This window comes from Thermobia domestica, chromosome 10, assembly GCF_964235325.1.
Source record: "Thermobia domestica chromosome 10, izTheDome1.hap1.1, whole genome shotgun sequence".
Lineage (NCBI taxonomy): Eukaryota > Metazoa > Arthropoda > Insecta > Zygentoma > Lepismatidae > Thermobia > Thermobia domestica.
The window spans coordinates 124,033,627-124,053,558 of record NC_137463.1 but is presented as its reverse complement, the minus strand read 5'-3'; the positions used below and the strand labels follow the sequence as shown (position 1 = coordinate 124,053,558).

The 19,932-nt window shown below is 34.9% G+C and overlaps 1 protein-coding gene across 6 annotated transcripts in view; it reads right to left on the bottom strand.

The window, feature by feature from the left end:
- Positions 1-19,932, bottom strand: part of tweek (transmembrane protein KIAA1109 homolog tweek) — a 262,126-nt gene that overhangs the window by 190,708 nt on the left and 51,486 nt on the right. For 5 of the 6 annotated variants that reach the window (XM_081728543.1, XM_081728545.1, XM_081728547.1 and 2 more), the window contains exons 9-13: positions 16,148-16,305; positions 12,559-12,745; positions 11,625-11,759; positions 6,844-7,047; positions 4,888-5,082 (exon numbers count right to left, since the gene is read on the bottom strand). In XM_081728543.1, coding sequence (XP_081584669.1) covers positions 4,888-5,082; positions 6,844-7,047; positions 11,625-11,759; positions 12,559-12,745; positions 16,148-16,305 — 879 coding nt within the window. The remainder of the gene's footprint in view (positions 1-4,887; positions 5,083-6,843; positions 7,048-11,624; positions 11,760-12,558; positions 12,746-16,147; positions 16,306-19,932) is intronic. The other variant, XM_081728544.1, reaches the window with a different exon arrangement.

Here is a 19,932-nt window from a genome sequence, read left to right as displayed (position 1 = left end):
TAATATTTACACATATTTTAATATTATGAATATTCACATACATTTGCTTAAGTTATCAAGTAAATTATTCTATATTTCCAATGAAAATCTCAATTATGCACGTTTTACTTCCATTATTTTTAATGTTTCGTAAGTTCACAAGTAGAAACACTATTAGACGGCAACAATAAAATACATCGAAACTCTCTGCTGATGACATCTGTGAGCGAGTTAACACTAGAAATTTACTACATAACATTCATTATACCTGTACATCTGTCATTCAATTTTTTAATTTTTTTCTCGTTTGTTTTATTTTATTTATACAATTTTAGTGATCTTTTATCTACCATATAAAAACAATTTTCCTGAACGATATTTTTCTAATTTGCAATAGAAAAATATTCATCTTATCTTACAGTACATGTACTATTCAATACTCGCTTACAAATATCTATGTAAAAATAAGGGATGATTAACCAAGAATTAATTACCACGCCTACACACACACACACTTTTTTAACAACTGATATTCATATATTCTTATTCTCAAAAATCAATATGGTTGGACGATATGTTGTCCTCATTACCGCTCTTTTCTTTAATATTTCTTTCTATTTCTTCCCCTTTCTGTTTAATGTCAAGTCAGTGAAAACGCTTAAAAATTAAAAATAACAAATAGAAAACAAGTGGTAATGTAAATAAAGTGAATGAGAATTCATTATCAAATAACAATTATGTACTGTTATATTTATCACTTATAAACGCAAACATCTTGGGGCTTCCAGTAGCTGTTTTCCATATGTTAAAAAAAAAAAAAAAAAGAAAAAAAAAAGGTAGTTGAGCTTCTTCGGCTGATGACAAAGGTAAAAGTGTAAATGATTTTATTCCAACTTCTACCCAGAGTACCCATGTCGGGATTTAATTTCCTTCATTCGAATAAAATAGTCTCTATGCCTGTCTTTCCAAGACCGATAAAGATTCTTCGATAAACATTTATGTTCTTTCAGTCTTATGTACTGTCTCTTTTCGTTATGTCAATGTAAATGTCTTTGCACATGCACGATATTTGATACATGAGCCAAACTTGTGTAATCCAGAAAGTACGTGAAGAGAACGTTTTATTAATTTTTTTTCTATATTCCTTTGAACTACTAAGATTGTGTTAAAACTTAGATTCCTGAGAACTGTTTACAATTTATTTGAAAGCGAATCAAATAAAGATATGACTATATCCATACCCTTGTCTCATTTTCCTTTATTTTGGCGTTGCAGTTTTGAACAATTTTCAATCCTAATATAACTTTCTTTTTTTTTTTTTTCTTCGAAGTGTTACTACTGTAATCATTTCTTCTTCTCAGTGATTAATAAAAATGAAGATTATACTAAGATATGACAGACATGGCTTTATTTCGTCCAATTTCGAACAAATTATGTACAGTTTTCACAGAGCACAATTTTAACACAGCTCTGTGGTCCTAAAGAAAACATGGATTATTCACTAATATGCTGGTTTCCACAAGTGTGTATCAAGTCTATGCATGTGCCAATTCATTTACATAGGCATGACGAAAAGGAACATCGCATCGGACTGAAAGAGTTATCAATAGTGCAAAATACCACGATGGTCCGATATCTGTTTTCTTAAAACCTAGAAGATAAAACCGCAATATTGATACGGTGTAAGCCATCAAGAAAATCATCATCCACAGAAAGACAGGCATGTAAGATTTTCCATTCGAACGAATCTCCGACGTCGGCAAGTTGAAATAGTACCATTGAAATCTTTACCTCATCCATCAACCACAAGAAAACAAGCAAGCATTTCAATGGATGTGGATAACATGCACTGAAAAGCTTAAGATGTTCGAGTTTACAAGTGATAATATATTAATGAAATCTGTAAGTTTTACGTCCCACGATTATGCCCGTTAGGCTAAAGGAGACGGTGAAGATGAGAAATGAATGAAATGGTGAAATGAAGAAAGTGGGAGGAAACGGGAGAACCCCGAGAAAACCCACGAGCACGATGTTTGTGCACCACAAAGTCCACACGGCGCGAGCTGGGATCGAACCAGGGACCCCAAGCACGGGAGGTGAACGCTCTACCACTGAGCCACCGCGCCCCCCGATAATATATTAATGTACATAGTTGTTACCTATATGTGTAAATAATTCTCTCATCTATCCAATTCCTACTTAACCTACCATTTTTTTTTCTTACCAGTGTTTCGAGAATACGGACAGCAACGGCAGCGTAAATTTGATGACTGATGATTTTTTGAATGAATCCATAACAGTATAGAGAAAAGAAATGGAGGTACATTCTGAGATTATTTATCAGATTACTCTTCCACATATTTACGTTGACAATTAAAGGGCTAATAGTTTACTTTTACTTGTGTCTATGTTCTAGTGTTTCTATCTTATTTCTACTCTCTATTTTAAATATAGTTTCATTCAACATATAGCTTATACAGAAAAAAAAGGAACATAAATACATAGGTAATTTTTATACTTGTATTTATATTTAAATGCTTTCATTTTTGAATATTATTATTTTATTTTAATATCAAAATATGGATGTGATTTGATTTTTAAAAGGTCTGATAAACACGAGTTGATCGAAAAAAATGCGCCCTTTCGAATGGAGATTATATTTCATAATGGATATATCGTAGTAGTACATATAAGCCTACCGGACAGTATGCAATATCTCCACTTCAAGACCTCCATCTTCGCCACATTTCCTACTCTAACGTAATCTTTACTTTACTCATTCGGGGCACCCATATCTGTTTCACCACACAGTCATACAACAATTACCTTAAGATCTCCTTGGAAGCACTCTCCAAGCGTACATATACCCTCAACTATGTCAGCAAACAATTCACTCGTGTGTGGAAGAGAAAAAGCCATTGTAATATCTTCTACCCTATACTTCTTCCAATAACATCCTAGCCTCAATTTCCTACAGAAAGAAATTCTGTTTATCCTATTCTCACCACCTTACTTAAAACCAAAAAGGCCTGCCCGATTCACTCTACCTCCACATCCTCATTACGAGAACCGGTTCCTTTAAAGATTGATTAGACTTTAGTGTGGACGTCAGCGGCGAGGTTATTCGTCCTCGTCACAAGAAGGAATAACTGATACCTGTCACTCATAAGAGAACTTCCACAATAAAAAGAATGAACAAAATCAAAATTTCTAAAAATAGGAGAGCAAGAAATAGAAGTTCGACCAACACTACAACGCTACTGTCAATGTGACTTCCCTCTTGCAAAACTATGGAGCCGTCACTACATTCTTCATCTGCTATCTGAGCCACACTGTTGCCTCGATAAAAATAGCTCTTTTGATTAATGGCAACTGAAAATTCTATTATCCGCTTACATCTATATCACATACTATAATTTACACACTATGTTGTAATGTGTCACAACAATGTTTTTGCTTTTGTATTTGCAATTTTAATTTTTACGTTCTATTTTTCATGAAAAATAAATTCTAAAACAAATATTCTTGTTTTTCTGTGTTAAATAAGAGAGTTCTTAAAAGAGAGCATCACTGAATGTTCTATCTTCCCTCCTGTGAACTTAGCTGACCTCTCTGTTAGATAATGAGGTCACTTCTTTTCTCGTTGCTTCTAATAAAACTTGAACAAAAAATCTACGTATAAAAAAGGGTAATATGTTACAATTAGTATTATGGTGTTTTATATTACGATTATTATAAATGTTACATATTTTTTTTTAGAATAATTTATCATATGTATATACCACTGAGGCACCGCCCCCCCCCCCCCCCCCCCGGTGCGTGTCATATGCAATATATAACATGTGCAAACGACTACTTTAAAAGCTAACGATTTCTGGTACTTCTCGCTCAGACAGGGCTTCTGTTCAATGAATGAATATGCTGAGTGAAACATTCCTATAAAAAGTGCCCGGGTACACTACGAACAGAGGACTCCACTGAAGTCATTGCAGGCCTGGCAGGTGCATTCCTATGGAAAGCAAGACAGGGAAAGTTGATCTTCTGTAGAGTCGCCTTTGAACAAGATCAACCAGAACCTAGGTTGGACTTAGTTACCATAAATAGCGCCGAGCTGCACAGACAATGTAACTAACTATAGCCAGATCCTCCTCCTTACTCTATCCCTTGGGCTAAGATTATCGCTTTCGAAAGCGGTTCAACAGAATATTCCTTGAGATTTGGACTATATCAATAAAGCCAACTGTGCTATAGCCAGGTACTGAGGTAATTTCATTTCACCTACATGAGAAAAAGTGCTTTTTTTTTTTAAATAACTTACTGAAACTTACTGATCCTTGTAGTGAATCCTGGAACCATCCCTCCACTATTATTATTATTATTATTACTATTGTACTAAAGAAGGTACACGTCATTAGAAACTTTATTTTTTGTTTGTTCCAGCAGTAAGTTATTTTTTATGGAACACTTTTCACACCATTAGAGACATACCTCTTTCTTACAATTTCACCTTGTCATTGTTCTAAGATATGCAATAAAGCGGTCTACTGCAAGGAACTGAGAGTGATCCTTTCTTTTTATACAAACCCCAATGAGTTGAAAACTATCAAGGTTTTGTAGTTATATAAGAGACATACTTATTTCTTTGAAGGTAGTTTTAGTTGTTAGCCATAGTTACCCTGTAAGAAAAAGTTCTTTCAACTTAGTCAAAGCAATGATGCTGTGTAGTGCTGTTGTTTGCCATAACTGAATTTAGATTCCGAACTTTGATGAGTTTACTACAAAACTTTTGTGTATGTGTGTCTATCTTACGACTGGCATTCGCGTATTTTTGGGTTAGTAGTGACGAAAGTCAAATTCGTTCCTGCTAGCCCCTTACAATATCATATAAATAGAGTTGGGCAAATATACCTGCAAGCCTGACAACATAAGATGTCCTTGATTCAAGTGCATTTCCTTTGTAGATCTAGGAACATTATCAGACGTCAGAAGAATCGCTGGTGATAGAAGTAACTGAAGTCTTGTCTCGCGAAAACCTTTCTTCATTTCAAATCCAAATCTCTCCAGCAAAATAATCGGACAAGGAGGATCTTTCTCTGAGCAATTCTGAAAAGAAAGAAAGAAAAAAAACAAACATATATTTGCTTTAGAAAGTTTCAGATTTCTTCACATGAAGTACACAGTATTACAAATTTAGAGAAATATGTACTAGACAAAAGAAATATACTACAAGTCATACTGGAAGTAATGAGCAACAATTTTTCATGAATCAAGTTTTGGTTTTACTAAACAAAAACATATTACATCTTCATACACAGACTTTTATTTTTCAATAAAGATTCCACTCCTTTGCATGCATTACGCCTACTTTTTCGGAAGTCTGAAAATACCCTTACAGTAGAGTCAATTCCACCTGGTCGCACTGCTTTTATATGTTCTCCGTTGTGTGGTAGTATTGGATAACAATTTATAGAATTGAACAGATGATAGAATGTGCAATGTAGGGACTATAGGAAAAATGCAGAATTTCCCACTCAGTTCTTTTCATTTCCTTACCTGGTGAACTAGGCAGACTGTGGGCATGTATTATTGTGTTGAGTGATGATTTTCTTTTCAATATTAGTGCTGCAATGGGCGACGAAGCTTGTGAAATGTTCGCACATAGTGGCAGTATTTACAGTGTCCCACAATTGAGAAATTCAACCAAAATTTACCCTTCTGCATCCCAGAAGACTGACTTTGCTTTCCTTTTTGTCGGCGACGTAGAATTGTGCCACTCCACATTTTATTTCTGGTTTATGATGAAACAAGTCTTAATCACGGTCACAACATTCAATAAAAATCGGAGCTCCCTTGTGGCTAGATGGTTAACGTACGTGTCTTTGGTGTGGAAGACCCGGGTTCGATTCCCGGTAGAAGCTCATGTGGTTCGGATCCTACGTTAAGCTGTAGGTCCACGTTTTATACTGCCTCGGTGCTGAAAGGGACGCTACACTCCAAACCAACTAAACACACACACACACACAAAAAAAAACTCTTATCGACGGTAAAGAATTCTTGAATGATATTTTTTTTCGTTGCAATTTGTGTTCAGCCTTCAACAAGGTGGGACCTAGCAGCAATAAATGTTTCGTTAATCTAACCTTGGAATCATTTCCTGTACTGCACTATGTCTTAATAGCAATTTCAATAGCACTCTGTCTTCATAGCTTCAACTGTGTTTACAGTGAATAGTCTATGCCATCTGTAATGATGTCATCTATTCTCTGTTGCGTTACATTGAGGAAGTTCGTACGCGACCGCTTGAAGGTTGATCTTCGATGCTCATACATTTTCAGTTTTAGCATTTTTCACTCACCTTCTAACACCAATGGACACATCTTCATACGCACATTAAAGTTTAGAGTAAATTTCAACAACAAGAATTCCTTCTTTAACAAGAAATTCAATCACAACACGATGTCAAAAAGTAACATTTCGAAACAACTAACCGTACTCGCGTGGTCAAAGTAAATGATGTCACAATATCGCAATACATTTAGTGGAATCTGTAGATTGCTATGATCTATTTTGTTTGAGTATAATGATGATTTCTCATTTTTCAAGATACTGTTATTACTTTCTGCATGCTCTTCGCAGATTAGAACAATTATCTAAAGCTTATGGTACTAAAATGGTTTCATATCGATTTAAATTTAAATTTTAGAACATATTAAGTTCGATTAAGCTTTAACTTTACCATTAATAATCAGAAACTGGTTTTCTCTAGTTTCAAAATAATAAAGTTCTGCATTTTGCTAATCTGAAATAAAATTCATTACAACCCTTTGATAAACTATCATGTAAGAAAAAATAACCTCAACATACCTTGACTAGATGAGCTTGTACGTCATGCATCGTTATAGAAACCTGGACATCTAACGGTCGATATGGTCGAGGATCGAATTCCTTCTTTGGTCCTGGCTCAGTTTCCTGATTAACAGTTGTTGCCGCTCCTTCTGTGGACGCTACTGAAGGTGGTTGAGCACGCTGCATGTCAGTAAATGACTGATCCTCTCCAAAAATGTTTTCCTAAGAACAAAGAGGGATTCACAAAAAAGATTTTTCATGGTAATTCATGACAAAATGAGAGGAATGTTAGATATTGTACTGAAATAAAATTTGACGCCCAATAGTTATATCCTGCAGCACTCAAAATTATTTCTTCACTTTCAGTTATTAGGAATCATTTTCACAACTGGATCAGCCTTTGTACGAACAAGGTATGTGATACCTTCGTAGAAATCAGATTAACAAAGCATTTGTACATGTAGATACGTTCCAACAATGGTAAGACCAATAAATAATTTATCATCATCATCATCATAGGTATTCTGCCTTTATTGGCAGGTCACTTGCCGCAGCTGAGAAGCTTCCATGCTCCACGTTCCTCCGCTAACCTCTTCGTCTTCGCGTATGATCTTTCTGTTTTTATATCATCCATTAATTGTAGTCTCCTTCGCCCCCTCCTTGTCTTTCCCGCCACCATACCCTCTAGGACGTCCCTCATGATACAATCTCTTCTTAGGCAATGCCCCAACCAGTTTCTCTTCCTCTTCCTAATAATATCCAAAAGTGTTTTTTTCTCACCCACCATTTCTAACACTCTCTCATTTGTTTTCCGCTCGACCCAACTAATTCTTTCCATTCTTCTCCACACCCACATTTCGAAGGCTTCCAGTCGATTTTCATCACCTTTACGTAATGTCCACGTTTCCGCCCCATACAGTACAACACTCCACACGAAGCATTTTATGAGTCTTTATTTCAACTCTTTATTCAAAGTCCCACAAAACAGATTTTTCTTCCTCCTAAAGGCTTCTTTCGCCATTCCTATCCTTGCTTTTATTTCACGTTCGCACTTCATGTCATTACTAAGAATACTACCCAAGTATCGAAAACTATTCACTTGTTTTATTTGCTCCCCCCCCCCCTACTTTTATATTTGACACAGACCCCTTCGTTCCAATCACCATGGCTTTTGTCTTTCTAGCATTTATTTTCATCCCATATTCTTCAAAGCCCTTTCTCATTTTTTCTAACATTTTATTGATTTTCTTTTCAGATTCTGCAACAAGCGCCATATCGTCTGCAAATCTTATGCATCTAATCATTCTACCTCCTACCGAAATGCCATCATCATCATATAGGCTCTTTTTCACTATCTCTTCTAGAAAGACATTAAATAGTGTTGGCGAGAGGCAGCATCCTTGTCGAATTCCCCTTCCAATCGCACTCTCTTCCGTCAGTTCTTCCCCTATCCTAACACTTACTTGTTGGTTCATGTATAAGTTTCTTATGAGTCTTTTATCTTTCCATTCCAACACTGTCTTCGTTAGAACTCCCAACAACAATAATTTATAACTGATTGATAATGATTTAGAACAAGTTGGAAATAGTAACTGCGATCATAGTACGTAATTAAATATAATAACAGATCATAACTACGTAATTTTATTAAATTATCTAATGACCTAATGATTAAACATTACAATATTAAAGGCTAAGTTTAAGTTGAAAACGAACACGTGTTTGATGAATGACTATTATAACTTCAGAGAACACAACAAACACAAGCTCTAATCAAAATTTTGTATAAAATAAAAGTGAGAAATACTCAAAAATTAATAATTAAATAAAAATTAAAAAAATGAATGTACAAATCAATACTAAAGTGAACGAGACCAAAAGCAATTCATTTTAAAGCTGTTACAATCTTAGTGTTTCTGCACCTTGAGTTGGTAGACATGGATAATTATTTAGTGAGCACAATTAATCACTAACTTTTGGAAATATAACAAGCACTATGTTGCTAGCTGTATGCTTCAAAAGAAACAAAATTGTTTTAAAACTCAGTCTTAATATTAAAAGTTACTTCAAGAAATGATGAGCTCTCGAGGTGATTGATCATCTGAAAAATTTGTCCTACTGAAATATATGGTAGAACTTCATAAAATAATAATTTCCCTTCCAACAGGGCATTATTTACAATTTTGAGTAAGTTTTATAAACAGTCTCATGTACTAGAAAAAATACTTCACGACCGAGTAAAATGTTAAATATATACAGGGTGGGCCATTTTAATTAATCCACGGAAATATCTGAAAAATGATAAAACATAGAAGAAATGTTTTAAGTACACGTTATATATTGCTAAGGGGGAAAACCAATTCCGCCAAAAGTACTCCTCCCCGCCCCCCCTAAATGGGGGTAACGGGGGGTAACTTTGAAATGTCAAATGGGAACATGGGTCGAGTAATACCTCGTTCGAAAGGTCTTGGAAAACTAAGTAACGCTGTACCAAAAGATGTTCCATATTGTGCACCGGTTTCAAAATGGCCGCCATAATATGGTTCGGAAACTCCAGTACCCGTAGTATGAAAACCATGGAAGGTAAATGAATGGAACAAAATTGAAATACGTAAATATCATAGAGCATATCGAACGGTGTGGTCCCTGTGATCCCAGTGGCCTCCCTAAAGTGGTCTTGTGGGCTAACTTCAAAATTTCAAATAGTAACATGAGTCGAGTGGTACCTCGTTCGATAAATCTTGCAAAATCAAACATCTTGCAGGAGAAAACGATTGATGTGAAATGGCAGTGTTCTCAAAAGGCCGCCGAAACATAGTATCCGTGTCAGAGAAAAGGTTTAGTACCCGTAGTATGAAAGCGATTGGAGATAAATCAACAAAAGAAAAACTGTAGTAGCTAACTGACGTAAGGCACATCGAGAGGTGTTGTCGGGGTGACTCCAAGGGCCAACTGAAAGGTATCCGGGGCCAACTTGAAAATTTCAAATAGCAGCTTGAAGCGAGTAACATCACGTTACATAGACAAATTAATATCAAACAGCTTCTGTAAGAAAATTTTCGACATGAGACACCGTTTTCAAAATGATCGCAAAGACATGGTGACTGTGTCTAAGAAAACGTCTAGTGCCCATAGTATGAATACGGTTAGACATAAATGAAAATAACGAAAATTAAATAGGAAAACCACGGAGGCGTTCCAAGGCTCGAGAATAATACAACAGAAATAAAAATATTAGAGTAAAATTGCCATAATGTATAGAGAGAAATCCAAGTCCTGCAAAATAATCTCTCCCTGCGCTCTGTATGTGAGTGGGGTGGAAAGTAAAGTGGAAGTTCAAACGAGAACTCTACTTTAATTCGTAAATTAAGGCTAACCTTACAAATAAGTATGATGTGGTTGAAACATTTGTTTGTAAGGATGACGCTGTAGTGACTAAAAAAAAGAGAAACTTTTATGCAATGCGTGCTGGTTATTCAGAAAGCATTTCGGGGATATACGTACACACCGTTTCGTCCCTCAAGCTCACAATATGACATGAATGCTAATAGTTAATCAAAATGTAACTGTGGCCATCCGCGTTAACTTAATGCACCAATTCTCTATGCATGAAGTCTGCCTTCCAAACAGCATTGGGTAGGTCAAGCGTACGCCCGAACCGTTGTCCGGTCGGACATTGAAATTTTGAAGTTAGCCCACAAGACTCCTTTAGGGAGGCCACTGGGATCACATCATTCGATATGCCCTATGGTATTTACGTATTTCAATTTTGTTCCATTCATTTACCTTCCATGGTTTTCATACTACGGGTACTGGAGTTTCCGAACCATATCATGGCGGCCATTTTGAAACTGGTGCACAATATGAAACAACTTTTGGTACAGCGTTACTTAGTTTTCCAAGACCTTTCGAACAAGATATTACTCGACCCATGTTCCCATTTGACATTTCAAAGTTACCCCCCGTTACCCCCATTTAGGGGGGGCGGGGAGGGGTACTTTTGGCGGAATTGGTTTTCCCCCTTAGCAATATATAACGTGTAGTTCAAAAATTTCTTCTATGTTTTATCATTTTTCAGATATTTCCGTGGATTAATTAAAATGGCCCACCCTGTATGTATATATATATATATATATATATATATATATATATATATATATATATATTACTCTTTTTCTCTTAAGAAAAAAATCAATATAACTATGCAAACATGAAAATATGGGCTGTGTTGAAAATTATTACATATGTTCGTTATAATCAAATATTACTACAGAAAAGAAATTTATTCGCATATTGTGTGAGGTGACTCGTTCAAGTGAAAATGTAATGGAATCTCTCAGTTGAACGTTCCACGATTATTCCCTGTAGACTAAGGGAGACAGATACTTCAGGCAAGCGAATGATGATGGACTAATTGCTGGAATGAGAGTGTAGGAGGAAATAGGAGTACCCTGAGCAAAAACCCACGGACACGATGTTGTCCACCACAAACTTATTTGACTGAGAATCGAACCACGGATCCCACGCCCCCGGGGTAAGCGCTCTACCACTGAGCCACGGTGCCCCCGACTCGTTCAAGTATTTCATATTTAAAAAAATGAAAGAAAAAGTGAATACAAATACCAACCTACATTAACCAGGAAACTTGAAAATAATAATAATACATATACTTATTTCCATATTAAAACGAAACTATTAGAGAAAATGCCTTACGTTTCAATGTAGTTTATAAGTATTAACTGCAAGATTAGTTTACAAAATGAGCATATTAATTATTACATTTTCCTTTTGCTACTTACTTTTAAATGCATAAAGCTTCGAAGAAGAGATCCATAGAGCAATAAGACAGAGGGACCAATTTCAAGTTCTAATGAAACTTTGTCCGGAGGTAGTGTGGTTGGATCAAATTTCTGAGAACCATCCTGTAACAATGACTATTATATGATTAAAGCATGACTATAACATAAAGTTTCTGTTATCTGTTCAATTATAATATCAACATAGATTGTGTTAATCACTCCTACAACATATAAAATTATTATATACACACAATTAGTTCAAAACAAAGAAAAAAGCTATCAGAAGGTGTCCTATAGATAATTTAGAAACATAATACAATATTTATTCGAGCACTGAACTTAAAAATTAGCTAATTTCGAGGAAGTGTGATTAAGCTTATTTAAGTTATTATTCAAGGCATATTATTTAAATGGAAACCTTTAGAAAATCTTATAAAAGAAAATTAAATCCTTTGTACAAGAGCACTAATGTTCCACCTATTTCTTATAACAGCTAAATTGAAAATTTGCAGAATGTAAAAACCTGCATGGAACCCTCCAGACAGCACAGCCTTTACCAAAATAAGATCAATTAATCTTATCCCTACTAAACCCTTTCTGTTTACTTATATCTTAACAATACTGACCTCTTAACAATACTGACCTCATAGCTAAAATTCGACGCTTAAGTTAATTATTATTTATTTTAATGAAACAGGTAGGAAAGAACAAGGTGAATTATGTTAATCGTATGTTCCATAAAACTATGGTCAACTTCATTAGTTTCACTATCAATCATGTGCACTTGATTTAGTTTTTCCTAATGACTTTTGTTACATCTATTATACGTATACTCAACCTCTTATCTTATAATCATATACTTGAGTGTATCAAGCAGTGATAAGAGGGATTCTAACACTACACCGCTAAAATCTGAGAAACGCACGAGACTTACCGGTGCTGTCCACTGTAACGGTGACTTCTGATTTCTTGGAATTCTAATCGGTGATAACAAAATTTCTTCCTTTTCAGGAGTTGTGATATCCGCTTGAGGTGTGGGACCCAAGGGAGGGATCGGGTAATAAATATAGTTGATGCTGAGAGCAACAATAGGAACTGACCAACAATCCACCCAACCATTGCTTTAAGTAGAAAAAAATAAATTAGAAACAGTTTATGTAACGACAATGAAAGCATACACACTACATGATTATTGGAAAAGAATAATATACTATACATATTTTATATGTACCAATGTTGCATAAGACCACGTAGCACTCTTTCCGTCTCAACTCAAATAAGGGGTATAAGCAGGAACGTAATGCAGGGTATACGGGGTATATGGCGTACACTCACCTAATATTTTTACACTTCAGCATATACTTCCTTTAAATAGGGATGTAATGAATGATATAAGGGTGGGTATACGCTATAATTTTAAAGAAATAGTTGAGTATATACCTATCAAAAGTTCTAGCAATACATCACTGGATGTAAGTTATGTAATAGCTAAACAACACTAGCTTCTTTTTAAATCATACCCTTGACTTCCCACCATTTTGTCCTTTAGATTAATGACTAAGTATCAGGGTTTAGAAAACAGTATAAATAGACTGGAAGAAAATTTTGAACCAATATTAATACCCCAATTCAACTGAAATAAATATATGTGACGTTTCGGGTAGCAAAAGTAAACTCATCAAAAGGCTACTACGTGCAATCTGAACTTTTGGAAATTTATCGTCCACATGGTTTGTTAGAAAAGTAATACCAAAATGCTATGTAACAGACAGTTCTCGTGCCTATGCCGTTCGTCTTCCCTTAGAAAACAGAGTTTCAAAATAAATGGACTATTATTTCGGCCGTTCTGAGTATATTCCCAGGGGAAAATATCTCTTGAGTTCACCCTTACTACTCAGAACGGCTCATATACACTTCAATGAAAAATTAATTATTTACTCGCAAATAGTGAAAATAATATACTCAACACTAACAAAGCCACCTTCCGCAATGTTTAATCTGGTAACAAGGAAAAGAAACAGAGAGAGAAGAAAATTTATGTGGATTGGATTGGCATTTCAATATGACGTCAAACCGGAAGCCTCAAAGCCAACCTTTTGTTCCATAACCCGTAATTTCTTCCCATCTTCATCCGCCCGATGAAGTGTCCAGCAGAAATGCCATTAAATCATCTATACAATACTGAATACTGCCAAAACGTGCGCACATGAACATTCCTGTTGCTTCAAAGTGCAAACGAGAGTCGAAATTTTAAAACGAAGTGGCCGACAAGTTTTATAATAAAACTATTGACGTAAGTAGAGATAAAATAATGATACCATTCTCACCTATGCGTTTACACACCAAGCCCTTTCAAATCATACCATATCCATTTTCGATGTTTTGGAAAATGTTTAGATTATTAATTGGATATATAATATGTAGACAAGCTTCGATTTAAGTTGTGTGAAATCATAATATCAGTTGTAGGTGTTAAATGCTGCCAATTACTAATTTGTAAACATACTTACTTCATATTAGAATTAAAACTGTTCTTCACCCAAAATTTATTTATATTTTCTATTTTTTTTCTTCAATATTCAAATACGATTCAAAGTCTTGATGTTAAATGCTTCGCATGATTTTCAAATTACGACTGAGACCTAAGTCAAATTTTCAACTTGTTAATGCTATGTTAATTTCAGAATAAGTGTTTAGGAAAAAAAAAAAAGTTGTGTCGGTATTTTTGCATCTTCTAAATGTTCCTTTAACTTACTTTGGGGAATATACGGGAGATCCAACACACAGTAAATGAGATGAAGGTAACTAATAAAATTAAAAATCTAAATTAAACATTGATTCTGGCTTTTCTATATATATATGATGAATCACAGCCAGAATATACAAAATACAATCCCCTAAATTAATTAAACTGGAAAGAAAATACTGAAATCTGAGTACGCAACAATATATATTTTTTAATATGTAGATGCAAAAGGAAGCACATTTGTAACATCAAGTATAGTGTTTGTCCCCATGCTCTCAATTATGATGCGTTTTATCACTTTTATTGCATTTATCCAGTTGTTTTACATTTCCTTTTATAATTTATGCTACAAAAGTTAGATCTAGCACTCGATCGAATATTTCTTACAGTAAAGTACGGAAAGGCGGTATGTCTAGTTCGTTTCATACCAGTTTCTCCAATAATCTTTGAAAACTCGCAGTCAAACTTATTTGCACGAACCACGAAATGGAGTTTACAAGGATATTTATGGACCTGAGAACTGCGATTCAGATATTTGTGATCTAAAAATGTTAGAAAGAAAAAGAATCATTTAAAAGTAAAGAAAATGGATTTACAAAAAATACGTTTTATTTTAATTCCAAGATAGTTTCAATGGATTAAACGCTTATGTACTTTAAAATAAGTATTTAAGACCCTGCAAAATACACAGCCTATTTATATCAAGATGAAGTTTAGAATTCAAGAAAGCTTAATTTATTGGTTTAAAATAAGTTTTGAGATTGGCAAAGAAAAATACACCTTTTGCCTTTTCCTCATTTCTGTAATTTGCAGGTTTTTCAATAAAATATTGATTTATGAGATTTAAGCGAAGTAATTGGGGTAGTTTCTCAAAACAATAGTGATGTTTATCCTCGAGTAAACCTTATTGGAGAGGAGAAGGGTAAGGAAAATTTGATATTTCATCTTGGAGGCGCTTATAAAAATCTTAGCTTTAAAATTTGGTTCTGATACGTTGAACGATGCGCCCTTTAGTTCCAAATATATATACGAGACGAATATGCATGTTCTATTATTATTATTATGTATTTATTTATTTATTTATTAAATAAAAGGAGAGGCCAGGAGGTATGTGAATCCATGAAATCTCGAATCAGACCCTTTTCACTGTCCCAATTTTTTTTCTCAAAACTAAAAAGAAAGAATATTTTCCTCTCCCTTACTGCTTATTTTTTCCTTCAACTTATCCTGTCTTTTCGCAACGTATATTTAAGTAATGTTTTGTTCTCATAACAAACAACGAACCTGAATATGCAGAAATAAGGATTTAGAATAATTCAGCCTTCCTTGCTGCAAGAATTCCATTTCATTTCCGGAAAATTCATGCAACTGCGACAGAAAGCATGAGCAAAAATCTGCTCGATAGGATTGATGAATATATTGAAATAGGCGAAAACGGCAAGTACATAATGCGTCAACAGCAATTATCTTGAAAAAGAGTAATGCACATAGTATGATTTTTAATGTAACTTTCATATATATATATATATATATATATATATATATATATATATATATATATATATATATATTTCACACAGTTGTTATCCTGATCAGTCATCGTTTTGCAGCCGACTACACTTTCTACATAAGTCCACTGCAAACGGTTAACGTCAAAATAAAGTAACCCTATCCGTATCACCAAATGGATTATTCAATCTAACAAAAATTAAGCTCATGCAATGACGATTAACAAAGGAAAATAACAGACAAATGCGTTACACTAATATATCCTTACCTTTTTTGACAAACATTTCTCCACTTTCTGGAGGCATCGGATGACTGTCGTAAACTACCGTGGCGTCCGAGAATTTTGGCATTGCTATCCAAAGCAAGGATCACACTTCTATTTGTACATACTTCAGGCAGATATAACGACAAATCCACACTTTCACCCTAAATGATAATGAAAGGAAATAGGTATTGACAATATACAGTATATACACTAAAAACAAATTAACAGGACTACCTAGTTATATCATAAATACTGTCACAAAGTTTGGAGTGACGCTGTAGGCATCCGGAGTGGCACAATGCTGCCACCTATGTATAAAGTGTAAGATGCATGTAATGTGTGTTTGACTGTTCATGACATACGTTGATATTGTACTGAGTTCTGATGGAGTGGGGCGATTACGAAAATCGTGTAGCAGTAATTGCACTACACAAGGTCGGGAAGACAGCAGGTGAGATTTTCAACCTCTTGAAACCCTACAAATCAGCAAGAGATTCGTGTATCGCGCCATACAGCGATACACCGAGACTGGAACGGCAGCTGACCACGCAAGGAGTGGCAGACCACGAACGGTACGAACCCCGCAGGTCCAGAAAGCAGTCGCAGCAAGAATTCGAAGAAATACTGTTCGAAAACAGAGTGTGATGGCTGCTGAGATGAACATCAGCAGAAATTCCATGTCTCGTGTGCTCGGAGTGACCTACATCTACGGGCGTATAAGAGGCGGACTGGTCACTTTCTGACCCAAACATTAATGTCGCAGAGGGTCCTTAAATCAAAGCGACTGTTGCGGCGTTACGCCAACACTCTGCACAAAAAGATTCTGTTCACTGACGAAAAGGTGTTCACAATTGAGCAGGCCTACAACGCCCAAAATGATCGTGTGTATGCCACGTCATCTACTGTAGCTGCTGAGTTAGTTCCAAGGGTTTAGAGGGCACATCATCCTGCCTCAGTGATTGTTTGGTGGGGAGTGAGCTACTCAGGCACAACCCAGCTGCATTTTTGCAAACAAGGTGTTAAAACATATGCCAAGGTGTACCAGGACACAGTGCTAACACCTATAGTGAAACCACTGTCTGCTACCATGTTTCCTGGAGAAAGGTGGACCTTCCACCAGCAGGATTCCGCTCCAGTCCACAAAGCGAAAACAACCGAGGACTGGTTGGAACGGAACGTCCCCGAATTCATTTCTACTGCTGATTGGCCTTCTAGCAGCCCGGACCTTAACCCGTTGGACTACAAATTTTGGGCAGTCCTTCAGGCAAAGGTCTGCCATAAACGGCATCCATCTGTCGACAGTCTGAAACAATTCTTGACCCGAGCAGTGAACAATTTTCCCATGGACGTGGTGCGTAATGCCATTGCCAGGGCCGGACAGACTTTGCGCCTGCATCAAGGCCTAGGGGTACATTTCGAAAAATGATTCGTGCGTCAGGTGTACAACATATCAATGTAAAACATGACCGAAATAAATTGCACAGGTGTTAATACTCTCTGTGTTATTCATATTCAAACTTGTGACAGTATTTATGATATAACTAGGTACATACACAGTCTTCTTATGCTTGTTAAGTATACAGCATATTTACAGAAACTTTTCATTATTTATTTATTTATTTATTTATTTATATATTTACTTAGTTTATGACTTGTTAGTAATTAGGTTATACGAAGAAATTTGCCATTAATTTTATTGAAGATAATCGTGTTAAAACATTTTACAAGCGAACTTGTTTTGAAATTCATTAGTACTTCAATGTTGCAAGACTACAAATCTTACGACTTCACGTAAACAAAAGTTTTGAAAGTTCAAAATTGCTATAACATATTCTAAGTTATTCTTCTAACTTTCCAAAGTTAACTTTAAGCCTCTTTCTTAACCAACGAGAAAGTTTTCAGACAGAAAATAGTGTAAAAATTTATATACATGAATATGAAATATATATATATAATTTTTACAGTTAAATATGATAAATACTTCTTATTTCATTTTACTTTTTCTTGTATTTATTTCTCCTTATTTAAACCTTTATATTCCTTGAGAAACATAACTGTATGACTTGAATTTTTACCTTTCTCCCATTCTACCACATATTTTCAAAGATCTGAGTCACATATTAACCGAAAATTTCAAATTTCAATTAGTACGTGTTTAGTAGCTGTACTTGTTATTCTATCGCTAATTACAGTTTAGTGCATCACAATTAAGAAAGAAAGAAAGTAAATACTGAAGTCTGTATCTTAATTCCACAATCAAAAATGTCATTTGTTTCGTGAAAGAGAGTGACTCAAAAATATATAAAGGAATAAGTATGTTTCTTAAAAGAGAGTCACTTAACAACAAAGAGAAGTAAAATCACAACTGTGTCTTTAAGCAAGAACGAAATGAAATACGAAATGTGGAAATATGAAATGTATTTTAAACAAAACTACACTTGAAAATAAACTCCCTCTGACATTCACGCACATTTATAGGCGCTTTTGAAATACTCAAGTTAAGGATTCTATTCCTACTTCAAAGTTAATTTAATACTAGTGTTCAGGCAATAATAGATAAAGTAATAATAATTTTCACAAAATTACTCTTATTAATAATAATTTGCTTATTGTAAACAAAAACAAAAACAAAAAAACAAAACAAAAAAAAAAAAAAACACACGAAATCATCAAATTCTTGCAATGTATTACGCTGATATCTTTTCTTTTATATTCTTGGTTATGTTCTCCTGTAAGACAGTGTTACATTGAACAGTTTGTGATGAGTAGTTTGAACTTGAGTGATGATGAATAAACTGTGTGTAGGTTGACAGGGTCACATGGTCGGATGTTAAATGATTAGAAACAATAATATTTTTCACTTGAATGTTTACAAGAATACAGTGAAAATCGAATAAATATAACCGAATATTGCAAGATGTTAAAGGAGTATGTGCTTCACTACTAGGAGTATCTGTACACTGTTAGAACAAGGTACGATCTGATATTTGATAGGTTGTATATCAAAGTTTCTTAAGGCGGCATCCCATCGTAGTTTGCGATGCAAAAACATGGAAATGAGATACAAAATAGTATCGCAAATTGTGATATATCTGCATCTTTCGTTATTACCACGGAAGCTAAAATAAGGAGCAAGTTGAAACAATATTACTATATTTCAAATAACTTTTCTGTGAAGGGTCGGCTGCAGCAAGAAAAAAATGCCTCGACTTCGGGTTACAAAACAGTGTTCCACTTTATCTTTCCTTCCCTTTGTCGGTTTGTTGCTAGTGAGTCATCCTCCAGACCTTCTCAGGTTTCGGATCATCCTATCCTTGTTTTAGTGTGTGTGTAATAAAAAAAAAAATGTCCCATGAAGAAAAGGCGCACAGGCAGCAGACAAAACAACTTTAAACCATATTGGACCTAGCCGATATATGGTGTAGAATGAATGGGGCTTATATATAGTTAGTAAAACTCACACAACATATCACTGAAACAGTAACGGCATTCTTCAGCGCTGAAAATATAAAAAACACTCTCTCTTTTCTTTTCGCTTTTTATTTAAAGTACTGATATATCGGATATAAATTTACGCTCCTTGTAAAAACCAACATACAGTATTTGCAAAATTTCTCCTCGCGAGACGCGCAAATCTAACTCAAAAAACATCCCGACCAAATAATAATAATAGATTCATGAAAGAAATCCAATAAATACAAAAGTAATTTACAATTCCATTCATAATGAATGGAATTGTGAAGTACTTTTGTATTTATTGGACTTCTTTCATGAATCTATAATCGAGT